Source organism: Oryctolagus cuniculus, chromosome 7 (assembly GCF_964237555.1).
Source record: "Oryctolagus cuniculus chromosome 7, mOryCun1.1, whole genome shotgun sequence".
Taxonomy (NCBI): Eukaryota; Metazoa; Chordata; class Mammalia; order Lagomorpha; family Leporidae; genus Oryctolagus; species Oryctolagus cuniculus.
Window position 1 is genome coordinate 78,383,194 of NC_091438.1, and position 20,544 is coordinate 78,403,737.

The window sequence follows — 20,544 nt, forward strand, 5'->3', positions numbered from 1 at the left end:
AAAGATAAGAAATGAGAAAAAACTAACCAATATAAATAAATATATAACCAATATAAATAAATATAAAACTAACCAACCAATATAAAAAGAAGCAAGAAGGGATAGAAAAAGAAACATTCAAAAGGTGGGACAAACAGAAAGCAGAAAACAATGTAGATGAATAATAAATATACTAGAAATAGTTGCTTTTGGAAAATTAGCATGAGTTTATGGTTCCCTCTTTCAAAAATCAATCTGGGGCCGGTGCCGCAGCTCACTTGGCTAATCCTCTGCCTGTGGCACCAACACTCCGGGTTCTAGTCCCGGTTGGGGTGCCAGATTCTGTCCTGGTTGCTCCTCTTCCAGTCCAGCTCTCCACTGTGGCACGGGAAGGCAGTGGAGGATGGCCCAAGCGCTTGGGCCCTGCACCAGCATGGGAGACCAGGAGGAAGCACCTGGCTCCTGGCTTCAGATTGGCCCAGCACGCCGGCCAGCTGTAGCGGCCACTTGGGGGAGTGAACCAACAGAAGGAAGACCTTTCTCTCTGTCTCTCACTGTCTAACTCTGCCTGTAAAAAAAAAAAAAAAAAAAAAAAAAAAAAATCAATCTGGAAAAGCTATAGCAACAAAAGAGAAAGATGGATTCCAGAAAGCTAACACTAAGAAGCAGAAAAATTCTTGTGAAACTTAAGCTGTATTAAACTGGTGTGTGTTATGCAGCTGGATAGCTGAAGTCAACAGGGCAAAGTACAACTTGAGGCAGCAATAAAAAAGAGGACAGAGTAGATAAAAACAACTGGGGTCAGCTTTGTGGTATACAGATTGGGCAGCCACCTGCAATGCTAGCTGTCCACTTACCATCCAGCTTCCTGCTAATAGCCTGAGAAAGGCAGAAGATGGCGCAAGTAGAAGACCATGATGAAGCTGCAGGCATTCGGTGTCAGCCTGGCCCAACCCAGCCATTGTGGCCATTTGGAGAGTGAACCAGCGGATGGAAGACCTCTCTCCTTTCTCTTTGTAACTGCCTTTCAAATAAATAAATATATCTTTTTAAAAAACCATATTTTAGGATGTATTCTTTCTTCTCTCCTCCTTATCACAGCAACAATGCTTTCTTTTCTTTTCTTTTTTTTTTTTTTTTTTTTGACAGGCAGAGTGGACAGTGAGAGAGAGAGACAGCGAGAAAGGTCTTCCTTTGCCGTTGGTTCACCCTCCAATGGCTGCCGCGGCCGGCGCGCTGCGGCCAGCGCACTGCGCTGATCTGATGGCAGGAGCCAGGTGCTTCTCCTGGTCTCCCTTGGGGTGCAGGGCCCAAGCACTTGGGCCATCCTCCACTGCACTCCCTGGCCACAGCAGAGAGCTGGCCTGGAAGAGGGGCAACCGGGACAGAATCCGGCGCCCCGACCGGGACTAGAACCCGGTGTGCCGGCGCCGCAAGGCGGAGGATTAGCCTAGTGAGCCGCGGCGCCGGCCAACAATTTCTTGCCCCTTCATTTCAGACTCTGGCTGCTATCCATTAGATAAATATCAGGGAAATGGGAAAGTCGAGCCAGCTGAGCAGTTGCACTGCTTTAACAGTTGCAGACCAATCAACTGCCCTCAAGCATTCTACTTCCTCTGGCCTTCCTCTCCAAATTGTAAGGAGATGGCCTCATTGCAATTCTGTCTTGACCAGGGGGATCAGTTTCTGGTGTTTGTCTTTCAAAAAACTTTAAGTAATAAATATGTGCATATGCTTTACTGTTTCTGGTGTCACAGAACATCTCTACTAGAACAGGCTTAGAGACAGAAAATAAAAAGAACTTTACAACTTTCAAAGATTTGGGGAAGCAGGATATTGAAAATGGATGTAAAGGGCTTACATAAATAAGACCAGTGTCTGAAAATAATAATTGATAGAATTAAAAAGGAGAGAATGATCCTACATGGGAAGCAGGAGACACAGCAGACTCATAGAATGGCAAATGCCCTAAACAGCATTCTGGCCTCAGGATCAGCCCTTAAGGCTTTCAGATCTGGCTAAAAAGCCCATGAGAATTTCACAGGCATGGAAAGCCAAGACACTGTGGCAAAAAAAAAAAAAAAAATTACCTAAATGAAAGATCTCTGTGAGTGAGATCCCAGCGGAAAGTATGGCCATCAAAGAAGGCAGTACCTTTCTCTGAAGGGAGGCAAAAACTTCCACTTTGAATATGGCCTTGTCTAAACAAGATTGGAGTTGGTGAACTCAAGAGGCTTCCACAGTCTTGGCAGCTCATGACAAGAGCCTCGGGTGATTACTGATGTCATAAATAAGAGTGTCAATTGTTAAATCAACGGGAGTCACTGTGCACCTGCTCCCCATGTAGGACCTCTGTCCTTAATGTGTTGTACTATGCAAATTAAGAGTAAAACTACTACCCAAAAAAACTATATAATTTCTCTTTTTTTTTTTTTTTTTTTGACAGGCAGAGTGGACAGTGAGAGAGACAGAGAGAAAGGTCTTCCTTTGCCGTTGGTTCACCCTCCAATGGCCGCCGCGGCCGGCACGCTGCGGCCGGCACACTGCGCTGATCCGATGGCAGGAGCCAGGAGCCAGGTGCTTTTCCTGGTCTCCCATGGGGTGCAGGGCCCAAGCACCTGGGCCATCTTCCACTGCATTCCCTGGCCACAGCAGAGAGCTGACCTGGAAGAGGGGCAACTGGGACAGAATCCGGCGCCCCAACCGGGACTAGAACCCGGTGTGCCGGCGCCGCTAGGCGGAGGATTAGCCTAGTGAGCCGCGGCGCCGGCATATAATTTCTCTTAAAAATACATTTTACTTACATAAAGATAATTTTAAAATACGACAACTGCTTTCAATATTTTAAAGATTAGTGGCCCAAATAACTCATTTACCTTAAGAGATGAGCTTATAATAACAGTGGTTGTCCATTTTATCTTTTCTTTTCCACCACTTTCAGCCATCTGTTTGTCTTTTGATCAACTCAGCTTCTAAAAGGTGTACAATCTAAGAAAATTAAGAGCAAAAAGAATACATAAAAATATTTGGTTAATAAAGACAAAAATAAAACTAGGGTAATGGAGACATCTTAAATAATAGTTGAATATAAAAATTTGACTATGTTTTGAAAATTTGAATGTATTTATTATGCTATTAATAATTATGAAAAACAACAAACAGTTCACACTGCAGAACACTAACTTACGGAAAGAGAACTGTGTCAAAAATTGTGAAAAGTCTAAGGTTTTATCCTATTTTCAAGCTAAAAAGCTAGCCTGACAGCTTCATGGATACAGACAAAAGACACAAGCCTCAGAGACAAAGGGCATTTTACTCATGCATAGCAAGAGCAGTATGGTCCATGTATTGCACTAGTTCCCAAGCCAGCTGCCACAGGGTGATAGGACAAAGTCCAGGTGACATTTGTATATACACTGGGTTGTTACAGGAAAAGAATCCAAGTTAGGAAACTCCAATATTTTAGTAGCAAACTTGCCTTCTAAACTGGAAGGAAACACTGTATCTTACAAAGCTATCTGCTATACAAGCATCCTTGAAAAGATAGTCCAGGGGTGGTACCTGAATATCTGCATTTTTTTTTTTTTTTATTTTTGACAGGCAGAGTGGACAGTGAGAGAGAGACAGAGAGAAAGGTCTTCCTTTTGCCGTTGGTTCACCCTCCAATGGCCGCCGCTGCAGCCGGTGCACCGCGCTGATCCGATGGCAGGAGCCAGGAGCCAGGTGCTTTTTCCTGGTCTCCCATGGGGTGCAGGGCCCAAGCACCTGGGCCATCCTCCACTGCACTCCCTGGCCATAGCAGAGAGCTGGCCTGGAAGAGGGGCAACCGGGACAGAATCCGGCGCCCCGACCGGGACTAGAACCCGGTGTGCCGGCGCTGCAAGGTGGAGGATTAGCCTATTGAGCCACGGCGCCGGCCTAATATCTGCATTTTTAAAAAAGATTTATTTATTTGAAAGGCAGAGTTATATAAAGGGAAAGAGATCTTCCATCTGCTGGTTCACTCCCCAAATGGCTGCAATAGCCACAGCTGGGCCGGTCCAAAGCCAGGAGCCAGAAGCTTCCTCCAGGTCTCCCATGTGGGTGCAGGGGTCCAAAGACTTGGACCATCTTCTCTTGCTTTCCCAGGCACATTAGCAGGGAGTCAGATCAGAAGTGGAGCAGCTGGGACTCGAACCGGCACCCACATGGGGTGCTGGCATTGCAGGTAGCAGCTTTACCCACTAGTCTACAATGCCAGCCCCTCAGGTAATTTTTGATACATACAAATTATTACTTCCAAATGTATAAATCTTTTAATTTATGCTTAGTGCTTTCTGTTTCTTATTTAAGAAATCCTCACTTGGTGCCGGCATTGTGGCACAGCAGGTAAAGCTGCTGCCTTTAACACCAGCATCCCCTACGGGCACCAGTTCTTGTCTTCGCTGATCCACCTCTGATTCAGATCTCTGCTAATGGCCTGGGAAAAGCAGCAGAAGACAGCCCAAATGTTTGGGCCCCTTACACCCATGAGGGAGAGCTGGATGAAGCTTCCAGGTTCCTGGCTTTGGCCTGGCTCAGTGCTGTCTATTGTGACCATCTGGGGAGCGAGCCAACAGATAGAAGATCTCTCTCTCTTTCTCTGTCTCTTTCAAAATAAGTAAAAATAAAATCTTTTTGAGAAAAAAAATATTATTCTAAACTTTTATAAAAAAAGAAATCTTCGGCTGGTGCAGTGGCTCACTTGGCTAATCCTCCCCCTGTGGCGCCAGCACCCCAGGTTCTAGTCCCGGTTGGGGTGCTGGATTCTGTCCTGGTTGCTCCTCTTCCAGTCCAGCTCTGTGCTATGGCCCGGGAGAGCAGCGGATGGAAGACCTCTCTCTCTCTCTCTCTCTCTCTCTCTCTCTGCTTCTCCTCTCTCTGCGTAACTCTGACTTTCAAATAAAATAAATAAATCTTTTTTTAAAAAGTCTTCATATCTTCATGGGAAGTCTTTCTACTTTATTCTCTTTTTTTAAAGATTTATTTATTTATTTGTTTGAAAGGCAGAATTACAGAGAGGCAGAGACAGTGAGAGAAAGGTCTTCCATCTGTTGGTTCACTCCTCAGATGGATGCAATGGCTGGAGCTGTGCCGATCCGAAGCCAGGAGCCAGGAGCTTCCTCCAGGTCTCCCAGGTGGGTGCAGGGGCCCAAGGACCTAGGCCATCTTCTGCTTTCCCAGGCCATTGCAGAAAGCTGGATCTGAAGTGGAGCAGCTGGGACTAGAACCAGTGCCTATATGGGATGCCAGCACAAGGTGGCAGCTTTACCAGCTATGCCACAGCACTGGCCCCTTTATTCACTAGTTTTACAGCCATTTGGGTGTCTTTTTTATTCCTAGAAATTTAGAATCACGTTAACTGCATCAAAAGAGCAACTGGAGGACTTTTTTTTTTTTTTTAAAAGATTTTAAATTACTGCATAGTGACAGAGAGGAGGAGACAGAAATGAGAGCGGGTGGTGAAGAGGAAGAGGAAGAGGGAGGGCAAGGGGGAGATTTTCCATCCACTGGTTTACTTCCCAAATGGCCACAACATTAGGGCTGGGCCACGCTGAAGCCAGAAGCCAGCAACTCCATTCTAGTCTCCCAATCAGGCGTCAGGAACTCAAGTACCATCATCTGTTGCTTCCCAGGTGCATTAGCAGGGAGCTATATCAGAAGCAAAGTAGAGAGGTAAACAGACGCTTAACCTACTGTATCTCAAATGCCTGCCCTTGGAGAGCTTTTTAAAATTAGAATGGCTTCTAATCTATAAAACAATTTGGAAAAAAAATTAACTGCTTATGTATCTATTTAGACCTTACTCTTGTATTTTCATTTAACATTTTTTTTTTATTTGACAAATAGAGTTAGAGAGAGAGAGAGAGAGAGAGAGAAAGGTCTTCCTTCTGTTGGTTCACCTGCCAAATGGCTGCTAAGGAGGAACTACACCGATCTGAAGCCAGGAGCCAGGTGCCCCTCCTTGTCTCCTATGTGGGTGCAGGGGCCCAAGCACCTGGGCCATCCTCCACTGCCCTCCTGGGCCACAGCAGAGAGCTGAACTGAAAGAGTAGCAACCAGGACTAGAACCCAGTGCCCATATGGGATGCCGGCGCTGCAGGCAGAGAACTAACCAAGTGAGCCATGGCACTAGCCCCTCATTTAACATTTTGTCATAAGCATTTTTCTTACATATTTTTCAAAAATGTGTAATAGTGGCACAATCTTCTGTCATGTGGATATACATTTGACCATTATCATTAGTAATTGACTCTGGACATATGATCTAGTCCCAAAGTTTTCCCATTAAAAATGATTTTAAAGTAGCATGGAATCATCCTTCAAAATCATACATCATATTCCTCCCATAATTAAAATCATTCAATGATACATCATGCCTACAGAAAAAAATCCAATCTTTGCTTTTCAGCCTAATGTCCTGCCATTCCCTCACATTTTACGTTTGCTTTAGTTATTCTGAACCTGTTGTCCTCCAATAAGACACGTTTTTCCACACCTTGTCTCTTTACATATTCTGACCAAAATGGTCCTCCCCCTCCTTGTCAACTTTACTTATTTTTAACAGTAAGCAGATTGTATGTACCTGCTCCCAAAAGCTTCCACTGCTCTCCAGACAATCAGGACTTCCTTTTATGTTCATACAGTATCCCAAACATATCTATCTCTATTACACCACTCATTAATATAGTTATATAATTTGGTGACACAGATGTATTCCCAATGAAGACTTCTTAATGAAAGCTGCTCAAACAGGCATTTTTGCTCACCTCTGTATCCCCAATTCCTGACAATTTTTCCAAATACAAGCAGTCAAAAGTAAGAGGCAAAATAAAGATCATAGCAAGTTGGGAACAAGTAAACAAAGTCCGGCTGAAAACAAAATGAGTTGAATACCATTAACACCGCAGAATTTTTGCCATCTCTATTTGTCAGAGATCTGTTCTGCATAGATCAATCGAGCTGGCCTCCTCAATATGTCATGCTCCAGGAAACAAGGCCATGTTTCCTGAGTTCACCTGGTGAAAAGTTCTGATATATTCTAGGGTGTATTTAGGAAGAGATGAAGTTACATGATCTTTCCTGGCTCATACCTACCCACTCATTGTTTCTGACATGGAGTTGGCGGAGCCATCAACAAGAGATCAGCACATCAACAGGGATCACATTTCAGTTAATTTTCAACACTTAAGAATAACTGTGCATCAATTACAGAACTAAACCAGTCACTCCCAGTTGAACATGGGAGTGGGAATGGGAGAGGGAAGAGATGTATAATTTGGGACATGCTCAGGCTGACTTGCCCCGAGTGGTGGAGTTGGAAGCATACCAGGGGATTCCAATTCAATCCCATCGAGGTGGCATGTACCAATGCCATCTCACTGTTCCAGGTGATCAATTTCAGTTCACAGTTGGTCATGGTGGAGGGACTGGGAGTCAAAGGGAGCACATAGACAAGTCTAGTACCTGCTAACGCTAACCAATGGAGTAAATAAAGGGGAGAGTGATCCAACATGGGAAGTGAGATACTCAGCAGACTCATAGAATGGCAGATGTCCTAAATAGCACTCTGGCCTCAGAATCAGCCCTAAAGGCATTCGGATCTGGCTGAAAAGCCCATGAGAGTATTTCAGGCATGGAAAGCCAAGACACTCTGGCAAAAGATCTCTGTGAGTGAGATCCCAGTGGAAAGAACAGGTCATCAAAGAAGGAGGTACCTTTCTCTGAAGGGAGGAGAGAACCTCCACTTTGACTATGACCTTGTCTAAACAAGATAAGAGTCGGAGAACTCAGAGGGCTTCCATAGCCTTGGAAACTCATGACTGGAGCATAGGGAGATTGCTGATGCCATAGACAGGAGTGTCAATTGGTAAAGTCAACAACAGGAGTCACTGTGCACTTACTCCTCATGTAGGATCTCTGTCCTTAATGTGCTGTACATTGAGATTTAATGCTATAACAAGTACTCAAACAATATATTTCACTTTGTGTTTCTATGGGGGTGCAAACTGTTGAAATCCTTACTTAATGCATACTAAACTGATCCTCTGTAAAAAAAAAAAAAAAAAGAAATTATCAATTCCCAACTTGACTCTCACTGGGATTAAACATGACAATAGGTCTGCTCTGATTTCATCATCATTTAAAAAAAAATCACCTATTATTTTTCACTTTATGTTTCTGTGTGGGAGCAAACTGTTGAAATCCATACTTAATGTATGCTAAGCTGATCTTCTGTATATTAAGATAATCGAAAATGAATCTTGATGTGAATGGAAGGGGAGAGGGAGTGGGAAAGGGGAGGGTTGTGGGTGGGAGGGACGGTATGGGGGGGAAGCCATTGTAATCCATAAGTCGTACTTTGGAAATTTATATTCATTAAATAAAAGTTTAAAAAAAAAAAAAAGAGAGATCAGCACATCTACAATGTCTTCTAGTTCTCTATATCTGGTTAAGCGGTAAAAAGTAAAAGAAACAGGACATTTTTATAGGCAAATATATGTGGTAGGTGTATAGATGGACCATTTACTTTCAAGGTAAGAAGTAAGGCATCCAAAGTATTCTGGTATATTCTGACTGATAATATGCTGAGTGATGGGAGGAGAGGTTATAAGCAGATATGAGCAATATTTTTTTAAAAAGATTTATTTACTTGAAAGGTGGAGTTACATAGCGGGAGAAGCAGAGGCAGGGAGAGAGATCTTCCATCCTCTGGTTCACTCTCCAAATGGTCGCAATCGCTGGAGCTGGGCCAGTCCAAAGCCAGGATACAGGAGCTTCTTCCGGGTCGCCTTCATTGGTGCAGGAGGCCAAGGACTTGGGCCATCTTCCACTGCTTTCCCAGGCACATTAACAGGAAACTGGATTGGAAGTGGAGCAGCCAGGACTTGAACCAGTGCCTATATCAGACGCTGGCGCTAGAGGTGGTGGTGGCTTAACCCACTTAGCCACAGTACCGGCCCCATGAAGAATACTTAAAAAAAAAAAAAAAAGATTTATTTATTTGAAAGTCAGAGTTACACAGAGAGAAGGAAAGGCAGAGTGAGAGAGTGAGAGAGTGAGAGAGTGAGAGAGTGAGAGAGTGAGAGAGAGAGAGAGAGAGAGAGAGAGAAAGAGAGAAAGAGAGAAAGAGAGAGGTCAGTCTTCCATCTGCTGGTTCACTCCCCAACTGGCCGCAATGGCTAGAGCTACACTGATCTGAAGCCAGGAGCCAGGAACCTCCTCCAGGTCTCCCATGCAGGCGCAGGGCTCCAGGCCTTGGGCCATCTTCCACCGCTTTTCCAGGCCATAGCAGGGAACTGGATCAGAAGTGGAGCAGCCAGGACCCGAACTGGTGCCCATATGGGATGCTGGCACTGCAGGTGGTGGCTTTACCCGCTATGCCACAGTGCCAGCCCCAAGAATACTTTAAAAACCTGTATTATCAAAGAGAGATCTTTTATCCACTGGTTCACTTCAGTGATGGCCACAACAGCTAGGGTTGGGCCAAACCAAAGCCAGGAGCTTCATCTAAGTCTCCAACGTGGGTGGCAGGGACCCAAACACTTGGGCCATATTTTGCTCATTTTCAGAGGCCATCAGCAGGGAGCTGGAAAAGCAGTGGGGCAACCAGGATACAAACTAGTGCCCATATGGGATGCTGGCATCCCAGGCGGTGGCTTTACCGACTATACCACAATGCCAGCCTTGGGTGGAGGCTTCTTGATATTGAGCTTAGCTGTTTGCAGTTACATTTGCAGATTTCCTCCTTAGCTGGGTTTAAGGTCTGCCATTCCAATTCTCTTATTTCAGTAGACTCTTGAAATTCTTATGCAAAGATTATTACTCAGAAGAGGAGTCATAGGCAATTCAGAATATTCATAGTTGGTTTTGTTAGAGAAGATAAGAAGGGAAAGGAAGATGCCTTCATTAAGGTAAAATATGCCTTTATGAAGTGTACAATTTCCTGTCAGTTTCCTTCATTCCACATCTATGGAATAAGTGCACTGACTCCATTCTGACTACCTCCTGCTAACTGAGGGTGGAATAGGAGATTTTCGGAATGCAAAATTTTGACATAGGAAAATACATATTCCTTGGATCCCTCTCTAAGGGAGAGCTGGTAGCTTAACTGGTAGCTTAGAAGCAAGGTGGCTGCAATTAAGGACAATATAATTTCTAAAAAATATTTATCTATTTATTTGAAAGGCAGAGTTACAGAGAGGCAGAAGCAGAGAGAGAGAAAAAGAGAGAAAATCTTCCATTCGCTGGTTCACTCCCTAAATGGCCGCACGGGGCAGAGTTGAGTTGATCCAAAGCCAGGAGCCAGGAGCTTCTTCCAGGTCTCCCACATGGGTTCAGGGGCCCAAGGACTTGGGCCATATTCTATTGCTTTCCCAGGCCATAGCAGAGAGCTGGATCAGAAGTGGAGCAGCTGGGACTCAAACCGGCGCCCATATGGGATGCTGGCACTGCAGGTGGTGGCTTTACCCACTACATCACAGCAACAGTCCCAAAGACAATTTTTTTTTAAAGATTTATTTATTTATTTATTTGAAAGGCAGAGTTACACAAAGAGAGAAGGAGAGGGAGGGAGAGAGAGGTCTTCTATTCGCTGGTTCACTCCCCAGTTGGCTGCAATGGCTGGAGCTGTGCTGATCTGAAGTCGAGCCAGAAGCCTCCTCCAGGTCTCCCACGCAGGTGCAGGGGCCCAAGAACTCACGCCATCCAGAGGACAATATAATTTTTACATTCATGTTTAGATTATCAGATAATATTGCTGACGTGTTTCCAAACAGCCGTAAGTGAACAGGTAACCTCTCTTTGTCCCATAAATGGCAACACACAGTGAGGCTGACTGCCCAAGAATGAACAATTCTGCTTCCTGCAGCCCATCACAGGTGACTCCAATTGACCTCAGATGAGCTGATTGGCATTGGATGACAATGTCCAGGTTTTTGAAAAAAATACAGCATTGGGCATTTCTTTTTTTAGATTTTGAGTCAATACGCTCAGTCTTAATCTGCTTCCTGATTACCAAGAAGTTGAAGAGCTATTTCAGATTTGACAACCTCGGTATGGGTGCTATATAGAGATTACAGCATAAGGTTTGAGAATTCCAAGCATCATATCTAGTTACCTTATCTTTGAAATGGTGGCCCTCTGTAGAGGCTGAAGCTCTGGCAGTCCATTTTGAAAGTTATTATCAAGTATGCATATGAACTGTTTCTTTACAACCTCTCAAACTTATGTTTTAGTTTAGGGTTGACACCACTGACTGCATCTTAACTTCTAACCCCCCCTTCCCCTTTCTTTATATATAAAATACATGAAATGTGATAACATTAAACACATTAAGTAAATAATTTTTAAAAGCCCTGTGTTATGCATCTAGAGCTATGATTGGTGCATAAATGTCAAAGTGACCTGAGGAGGTGGAATTACACAAAGGTAATGGATGTGTTTAGACAGGTTCCACAGAAGCTGTCTTCTTGGTGATGGCTTTTTCCTATACCAAAATTTTGTGGTAGTAAGTTTCTGAGTACTTGGAATGATCCTATGGAGTCAGGAGTGAGTGGGATGACTGTTGGTCTTTTCCTTGGGCACACACACTATCAACACACAAAGAGTTGGCAGCATTTCGCACAGAGGTTAAGACACTCGGGATGTCCACATCACATACTGGAGTACCTGAGTTCATTCCCTGGCTCTGCTTCCAAATCCAACTTCCTGCTAACACACACCTTGGAAAGCAGTAGGTGATGGCTCAAGTACCTGGGGTCCAGGCCACCCACATGGGGGATGCAGACTGAGTTCTGGGATCCTGGCTTTTGCCAGGCCCAGTTCCACCTGTTGCAGGCATTTGGGGAGTAAAGCAGTGGATAGAAGATTTGTCTCTCAGTCTTTCAAATAAACAAAGATGCAGGTTCCCATCCAGCAGCCCATATCAGAAAGGTAGGGGGCAAAAGCAACTTCACACTGGAGAAACTTGATAAATACTACCTCAGGTAGGTGGTCAAGGCCTATATCAACAGTCACAAATCGTGCCAAGAGTGTGTATCCTTGATATGATGTAGTCTCCTTCTCAGTAGCCTATAATCTCAGTCTTAGCATGAGAAAAAAAATCAAACACATTCCAGTTTGAGGCTGTCCTACATATTATCTGACTAGCACTTCTCAAAGCACTTCAAGGTCATCAAAATAAAATAAGTCTGGGGGCCAGCGTTGTGGTGTAGCAGGTTAGGCTGCCATTCACGATGCTGGCATCCCATATTGGAGTGCTGGTTCCAGCCCAGCAATGATCAGTTTCTGATAGACAGTCCAAGTGCTGGAGCCACCACTCTGCATGTGGAAGACCAGGATGCAGTTTCTAGGTCCTGGCTTCCACTTGGCCCAGACCTGGGTGTTGTGGCCATTTGGGGAATGAACCAGAGGATGAAGAATCTGTCACTCTGCCTTTTAAACAAGTAAATAAATCTTTTGAGAAAAAAGGTTAAGTCTGAAAAACTGTCACAGCAAGAGGAACCTAAGGAAACATTAAAACTACATGTACCTTGGTATCTTGGTTGGGAATTTGCAACAGAAAAAAAGAACACCAGGTAAAACCTAAGGAAATCTAAATAAACTATGGATTTCTTATACTCTGGTTTCTCTTCAGATTGTATAAATCTTTCGCCTTTTAAGGTGCTGTGGCGTACTGGGTGGAACTGCCACCTGCAGTGCGGCATCCATGTGGGCACCGGTTTGAGTCCCTGCTGCTCTACTTCTGATCCAGTTCTCTGCTGTGGCCTGAGAGGGCAGTAGAAGATGGCCCAGGTCCTTGGCCCACTGCACCACGTGAGAGACCCCAAAGAAGCTCCTGGCTCCTGGCTTCAGATCAGTGCAGCTCCAGCCATTGCAGGCATCTGGGGAGTGAACCAGCAGATGGAAGACCTCTTCCTCTTTCTCTCTCTCCCTGCCTCTGCCTCTCTGTAACTCTACCTTTCAAATAAAATAAATAAATCTTTAAAAATAAATAAACTATGGATTTCTTGCAATATTGTTTCACTAACAACAAATATACAACACCAAGATACTATTAATAGGGGAAACTGGATATAAAATATTAATAATAGGGGAAATGGAATATAGAATGTGTGAGAATACTCTGTATTATCTTCTCAGTATTTCTGTAAATCTTAAACATAAAGTCTATATTTAAAATCTTACTTCTGCTTCAAGGTCCACTAGAAGTTTCGTCTCCTTCAAGAAACTATCCCTGATCCCCTTAAACTGAAACTTCTAATTCAGAATCTGTTTTACATACCTCTGTGGAGCACTTATCATATTTTGCCCAACATAACTGCTCATGTATTTCATTTCCCCTACTATATCATAAACTTAATGTCAATCAAATCTATATTCTCCATGTTATTTAACACAAAAGTAGTTCACAGTAAAATTTAGAAACTAATCCAAATGAAAGTCATTTTCAGTGATGGTGAGTTAATATCTCCCAGGATGGTTTCATTCTACTTTTGAACAACTCTAATAATTACAAAGTTCTTCCTGCTGGGTTGAAACCAGCTGCTCTATAATTTCCTCATTTATTGCATGAATGAATGAATGACAAGTTAACTAGCTCCATGAGAGCAGGGACACCTGTTTTTACCTGATCCAGTAAGTACAAGCAGACGTTGAAAAAAACACTTGTTTCTGAATGAGTAAATAGTTAGATGACTGGGGAGGGGTCGTAACTTTTATCGCCCCTCCCCCACATAATTGCGTATATGCAAAGGGCTACCACTGAATACAGTAGTTGTTTTTTGGGCACTTACTGGTATGCTATCTATGTATGCGTGTGTGTACATCAGTTTATCATCTCTATATGTTCCTTTAAATATTCACAGTGCTAGTCACAGGTTTTATAAACCGTTTAACTAACCACAAGAGAAGTAAAGTAATTTTGCGCACTAATAAGTGAGAAAGGAATTATGGGCAGTGGATCCCCAAGAGTACACTGATCATGATTGGGAAAGAATCCAAAACTAGGGCTGGGGCAGCCAGGCTTCCCGGTTGCTCCCCCGGGGTAAACGCCGCTGGATGAAAGCCACCCCAGAGCTATGGGACTTAGGGCAAATTACTTCACCTCAGCCAGCCTCCTTTCTCCTTTCAGAAGAAAAAGCCGGAACTCAACGGCCTTTTACGCCTTGGCTAGTTCCAAGGCCCTTTTGTACGGTTTTGTTTATTTTCTTGCACTACAGCGTGCTTTCAAATTTAAACAAGATTTGCAGTGCACAACAATCTCCCGTAAACCGCTTTCTCTTCCTGTTCAGTTTCCTCCTTCAGGGAGCAAGCCTACAGTCTTTTTAGATCATAACACAGCCTAAAGGCAATAAAATATAAATCTGCAGAACGCTCAACCGGCCTTCTGAAAAGTAAGTTTTACAGCCCTCGATGCAAGACCTGAGGCAACCCCTCTCCGCACCAAACTCAAGGGCAGAAAAGGGTGAGGAAGATCCTCCCCCGACCGCAGCCAAGGCCTCGAGGTGAGGATTTGATCTTGCCAAGTCTGAGGGAAAACCAAACACGCTGGCAGGAGGAAGAAAGAAAAACGTAGAGCCGGGTCTTTCGTAGCCCCATCAGCAAAGCTGCGACATACCTGCTCCACAGGTCCTTGGAGGCAGCGCAACTGCTCCCAAGTTTCCAGAACCTTCCACGAGCAGCGAGAAGCCCACCCCGGGAACGAGAGCCCGGGCTTGGCCCAGGAACTCTCAAGCCGCGAAGCACCCTGGGCCTGCTGAGCTTCTGCGCAGCCGCAGACTGCACTGCCGGCCTCAAAGCATTGTGGGAACTGGTAAGTGGTTACGGCAAGCAAGCGTTTTTTCATGTTACACTCGATTAGCCGAAATTGAATTTTAGTGATAATTCTCTAAATTTTAGACTGAGTTCTTGTACTACTATTATTAGCATATCTGGTGTATGCGGCTTATGAGGACTGATTCCGTTCATGACTAAATATATAGCGGCCTGGGTGTTTGCCTTTTCGGACGATGTTTTGTTTTCAGACCTCACTGAAACTTAGCGTGTTGCAGGGCAGCGGTGATCAGAATGGTAAAAAATTTTAAAGCAAGGAAAAGAAAAGTCATCACTTGCCTAGAGCCTAATGCTTAGGTTAACAAAGTTTTTAATGTGTTTTGTTTTGTATAACGTGTGTTCCTGGGTGTGGCAGAGGAGGGGGAAGTGCTCCAGAGAAAGTCCCTGAGAATCCACTTGTAATAGGCGTTCTTCTCTGAGGTAACCATTTTGCAAGCTTGGATTTCATATAACTGATGTAATTAAAAGCAGGTGCACTGTTTTGCCGCTCCTGTTGGACGGTTTGCTAAGACAGCATAGGACAGAGCCTAAGAGTGAAGGCCCTATTCCAGCCACACCTTCTGGGCATGTGAAGTCAAGGCACTGACTCAACGCTGGTGGAGGCCAGCGAAGTTTAGGGTCATCTTGGAAGATAACCCTGGAAGTGGATTGGAAGTGGAGTAGCTCAGACTAGAATGATGTGAGTGTCCCAGGTGAGGCTTAACCTGCTGTGCCATGACAGCTGTCCCAGCCTCAAGGCTTTTGTGCCAACTTTTCTGTCTAAAGTCCTTCTTCCTGGGGCCAGCGCTGTGATGTAGCCAGTAAAGCTGCCACCATTGATGCCAACACCCCATATGGGTGCCTGTTGGAGTCCTGGCTGCCCGACCCTGCTAATGCACTTGGGAAAGCAGTGGAAGATGGCCCTAGTGCTTGGGTCCCTGCACCCACGTGGGAGACTCAGAGGAAACTCCTGGCTTCAGCCAGGCCCAGTTCTAGCTATTGCGGCTATTTGGGGCATTAACCAGCAAATGGAAGACCTCTCTCTCTGTCTCTCCCTCTTTCTCTCTGTTACTCTGCCTTTCAAGTAAATAAAAAATACAATTAATCTTTAAAGAAATTTTTAAAGTGCTTCTTCTCTCCTGCCAGCCCCCCAGATGTTTTCATGGCTCACAAGCTCTCCTTTATTTTTATTTTTTATTATTATTTTTTTGACAGGCAGAGTGGACAGTGAGAGAGAGAGACAGAGAGAAAGGTCTTCCTTTGCCATTGGTTCACCCTCCAATGGCCGCCGCGGCCAGCGCGCTGCGGCCGGCACACCACGCTGATCCGATGGCAGGAACCAGGTACTTATCCTGGTCTCCCATGGGGTGCAGGGCCCAAGCACTTGGGCCATCTTCCACTGCACTCCCTGGCCACAGCAGAGAGCTGGCCTGGAAGGGGGGCAACCGGGACAGAATCTGGCGCCCCGACCGGGACTAGAACCCAGTGTGCCGGTGCCGCAAGGCGGAGGATTAGCCTAGTGAGCTGTGGTGCCGGCTCTAAGCTCTCCTTTATTTTAAAAAATGTTTAACTGATACTAATTATACAGATTTATGGGGTATCATGTGATGCCTTGATGTGGATGTATATATTCTATATTGTTCAAATCAAAAACTTATCTAGCTCTTCTGACATTTGTCATCTTCTTATGGTCAAAATATTCAAATTCTTCTCTTTCAGCTTTTTAAAAAAATATACACTACATGTTGTTATCTGTAATAACAGAATTCTTTCTCCTATGTAAGTATAACTTAGTACCCATTAATTAACCTTTTCCCATCTCTCCATCCCTGCCACCCTTCCCATTCTCTAGTAACCACCATTCTACTCTCAACTTCTATGAGAGCAATATTTTTAGATTCCGTGTATTTTTAGATTCCGTGTATGAGTGAGACACACAAGTAAGTATTTATCTGTTACTAGCATATTCCACTTAATATAATGACCTCCAGTTCCATCTGTGTAGTCAGAAATTATATAGTGTCATCCTTTTTATGACTGAATAGTTTTATATTGTGTATATGTACCACATTTTCTTTATTCATTATCTATCAGTAGACACCTAGGTTGATTCCATTTCTTGGCTTAGGTGAATAATGTTGCAACACACATGGGAATTCAGATATCTCTTTCCCTCTTTTTTTTTTTTTTTTTTTTTGTTTAAAGATTTATTTATTTGAGAGAGTTACAGACAGAGAGATGGAGAAACAGAGAAAGGGGTCTTCCATTTGCTGGTTCAAAACTCCCCAAATGTCCGCAATGGCTGGAGCTGGGCCGATCCTAAGCCAGGAGCCAGCAGCTTCTTCCGGGTCTCCCACACAGGTGCAGGGGCCCAAGGAGATGAGCCATCTTCTGCTGCCAGAGAGAGAGCTGGATCAGAAGAGGAGCAGCCAGGACATGAACCGGCGCCCATTTGGGTGCTACTGGTACTGCAGGTAGAAGCTTAGTCTACTATGCCACAGAACCAGATGCAAGATATCTCTTTCACATACTGATTTTGTTTTCCTCATATACCCAGTAGTACAATTACTGGGTCATATCATAGTTATGTTTTTAATTATAGAGGGAAATTCAGTATTGTTTTTCCAAAATGACTATACTAATTTGCACTTGCTCTAACAGTGTGCAAAGGTTTCCTTTTCTCCACATCCTCTCTACCACTTTTTTTTTTAAAGATTTTTATTTATTTATTTGAGAGGTAGAGTTACAGACAGAGAGAGAGAGAGAAACGGAGAGAAAGGTCTTCCATTCCCTGGTTCACTCCCCAGATGTCTGCAACGGCCGGAGCTGGGCCATTCTGAAGCCAGGAGCCAGGAGCTTCCTCTGAGTCCCCAATGTGGGTGCAGGGGCCCAAAGACTTGGGCCATCTTCCAGTGCTTTCCCAGGCCATAGCAGAGAGCTGCAGCAGAAGAGGAGCAACCAGGACTAGAACCGGCGCCATATGGGATGCTGGCACCACAGCTGGAGGACTAACCTGCGCCACGGCGCCAGCCCCCTCTCTACCACTTATGATGATAGCTCTTCTAATTGGAGTGAGGTGATATCTCATTGTGGTTTTGATTTGCATTTTCGTAATTATTGATGAAATTTAACTTTTTTTCATATATCTGTTGGCCACTTGTATGTTTTTCTTTGAAACAAAGTCTTATTCAATATCTATTCCCCACTTTTTAGTTAAATTATTTGCTGCTTGCTGTTGATTCTTTGAGTTCCTTATATGATCTGACTGTTAATCCCTTGTCAGGTGAATAGTTTGCAAATATTTTCTCCTGTTCTGCATGTTGTTTCTTCACTTTATAGTTTTTTTGCTGTGCAGAAACTTTTTAATGTGATGTATTCTCATTTGTCTGTTTTGCTTTTATTGCCTGTGCTTTTGAGGTCTTATCCAAAAAACTCTTTCTCATGTCCTGAAGCATTTCCACTATGCTTTCTTATACTAGTTTCATAGTTTGGAATCTTACATTTAAGTCTTAGATTCATTTTGAGTTGATTTTTGTATATGGTAGAGATAGAAGTCTAGTTTCATTTTTTTTTTTTGCATGTGGATATCCAATTTTCCCAGTGCTATTTATTGAAAAGAATATCCTTTCTTCAGTGCATGTTCTTAGCACCTTTGTTACTCATCAGTTGGCTACAGATGTGTGGTTTACTTGTAAACTCTATTCTAGTCCATTGGTCTATTTCTCTGTTTTTGTGTTAATACCATGCCATATTAATTATTATAGCTTTATATTTTGTTTGGAAGTCAGATGGTGTAATGCCTCTACCTTTATTTTTGCTCAAGACTATTTTAGCTATTCAGGGATATTTTGCGATGCTTTTAAACTTTAGAATTGTTTTCTAGTTCATTGAGAAAGGTCATTGGTATGTTGATAGGGATTTCATTCAATCTGTAGATCCACTTTGGGCGGTACAGAGGTTTTTAAAAAATATTAATTAATTAATTAATTTGAAAGGCAGAATGAGAGAGAGAGAGAGAGAAAGAGAGAGAGATTTTCCATCTGCTGGTTCACTACCCAAATGGCCACAATAGCTGGAGCTGAGCCAAGCCAATGCCAGGAGCCAGAAACTCTGAGTCTCCCACATCGGTGGCAGGAACTCAAGTACTTGAGCGTTCATCTGTTGCTTCCCAGGTGCACTAGCAGGGATCTGGATCAGAAGCAGAGTAGCTGGATGTAAATAGGTACTCCAGTATGGGGTGGTGGTGCCCAGGCAGCAGTTTAACCTGCTATGCCACAGCACCAGCCCTAGAATAGAAATTTTTACAATATTAATTTTTTTAAATATTTGTTTGTTTATTTGAAAGGCAGAGTTACAGAGAGGCAGAGAGAGAGAGAGAGAGAGAGAGAGAGAGAGAGAGAGGTCTTCCTTCCACTGGTTCACTCCCCAAATAGCTGCAACAGCCAGAGCTGTGCCAATCCGAAGCCTGGAGCCAGGAGCTTCTTCCGCTTCTCCCACTTGGGTGCAGGGGCCCAAGGACTTGGGCCATCTTCTGCTGCTTTTCCAGGTCATAACAGAGAGCTGAATCAGAAGTGGAGCAGCTGGGACTCGAACCAGTGCCCATATAGAATGCTGGTGCCACAGATGGAAGCTTAGGCCACCGCACCACAGCACTGGCCCCACCAATATTGATTCTTTAAATGCATAGACAGAGGATGTCTTTCCATTTTATCATGTGTCTTCAATTTCTTTCACCAATGTTTTATAGTTTTCATTGTAGAGATCTTTCACCTCTTTGGTTAAATTTATTCCTAGGTATTGTATTTTATGTAGTTACTGGAAATTGGATTGCTTTGAATTATTATTGGATTGATTTGAATTATTTATTGGTATATAGCAATTGTACTTCATATGTTGATTTTGTTTCCTGAAGCTTTGCTGAGTTTGTTTATAAGTTGTAATAGTGTTTTGGTGAACCCTTTTTGTTTTCCTATATATAAGGATATGCCATCTGCAAACAGTGACAATTTGACTTCCTTCTTTCAATTTGGATACTCTTTATTTCTTTCTCTTGCTGGATTTCTCTGGATAAGGCTTCCAGATCTATGTTGAATAAAAGTGAAAGTGGATATCCTTGTTTTGTTTCAGATCTTTGAGAAAAAGCCTTCAATTTTTCCCCATTCAGTATAATGTTTGTTGTTAACTGGTATATGTTGCCTTTATTATACTGTTACATTCCTTCTATTTCTTTTTCTTTCTTTTTTTTTTTTAATTTATTTGACAGAAAGAGTTAGACAGTGAGAGAGAGAGACAGAGAGAAAGGTCTTCCTTCCATTGGTTCACTCCCCAAATGGCCGCCACAGCTGGTGCTGTTCTGATCCGAAGCCAGGAGCCAGGTGCTTCCTCCTGGTCTCCCATGTGGGTGCAGGGTCCAAGCACTTGGGCCATCCTCCACTGCCTTCCCAGGCCACAGCAGAGAGTTGGACTGGAAGAGGAGCAACCGGGACTAGAACCTGTTGCCCATATGGGATGCTGGCACCGCAGGCAGAGGATTAACCAAGTGAGCCACGGCACCGGCCCCCCTTCTATTTCTAATTTGTTCTGAGTTCTTATGATGAAGAGATGTTGAATTTTATTAAATGCCTGCTCTGTATCTATTGGGATGATCATATGGTTTTTTTGTACTTCATTCTGTTGATGTGCTGTATTACATTTATGGACTTACATGTGTCATTCCTGGGATGAATTTCAGTT

The 20,544-nt window shown here is 43.6% G+C and overlaps 1 protein-coding gene and 1 long non-coding RNA gene across 7 annotated transcripts in view; one reads left to right on the forward strand and one right to left on the reverse strand.

Moving 5' to 3' along the window:
* Positions 1–14,749, reverse strand: part of C7H1orf146 (chromosome 7 C1orf146 homolog) — a 37,077-nt gene extending 22,328 nt beyond the window's left edge. For 3 of the 6 annotated variants that reach the window (XM_070078039.1, XM_070078042.1, XM_017346090.3), the window contains exons 1-2: positions 14,618–14,749; positions 2,856–2,967 (exon numbers count right to left, since the gene is read on the reverse strand). In XM_070078039.1, coding sequence (XP_069934140.1) covers positions 2,856–2,924 — 69 coding nt within the window. In that variant the 5' untranslated portion in view covers positions 2,925–2,967; positions 14,618–14,749. Of the gene's footprint in view, positions 1–2,855; positions 2,968–7,095; positions 7,119–8,650; positions 8,859–14,617 lie in introns of those variants that run through there. The other 3 variants (XM_070078041.1, XM_070078040.1, XM_051857525.2) reach the window with 3 other exon arrangements.
* A 1,714-nt stretch (positions 14,750–16,463) lies between these two features.
* On the forward strand, positions 16,464–18,045 carry LOC138850604 (uncharacterized). Its single transcript, XR_011390572.1, has 3 exons — positions 16,464–16,590; positions 17,173–17,285; positions 17,619–18,045. It is a non-coding gene; the product is annotated as an uncharacterized lncRNA (long non-coding RNA).
* Positions 18,046–20,544: the final 2,499 nt, after the last annotated feature.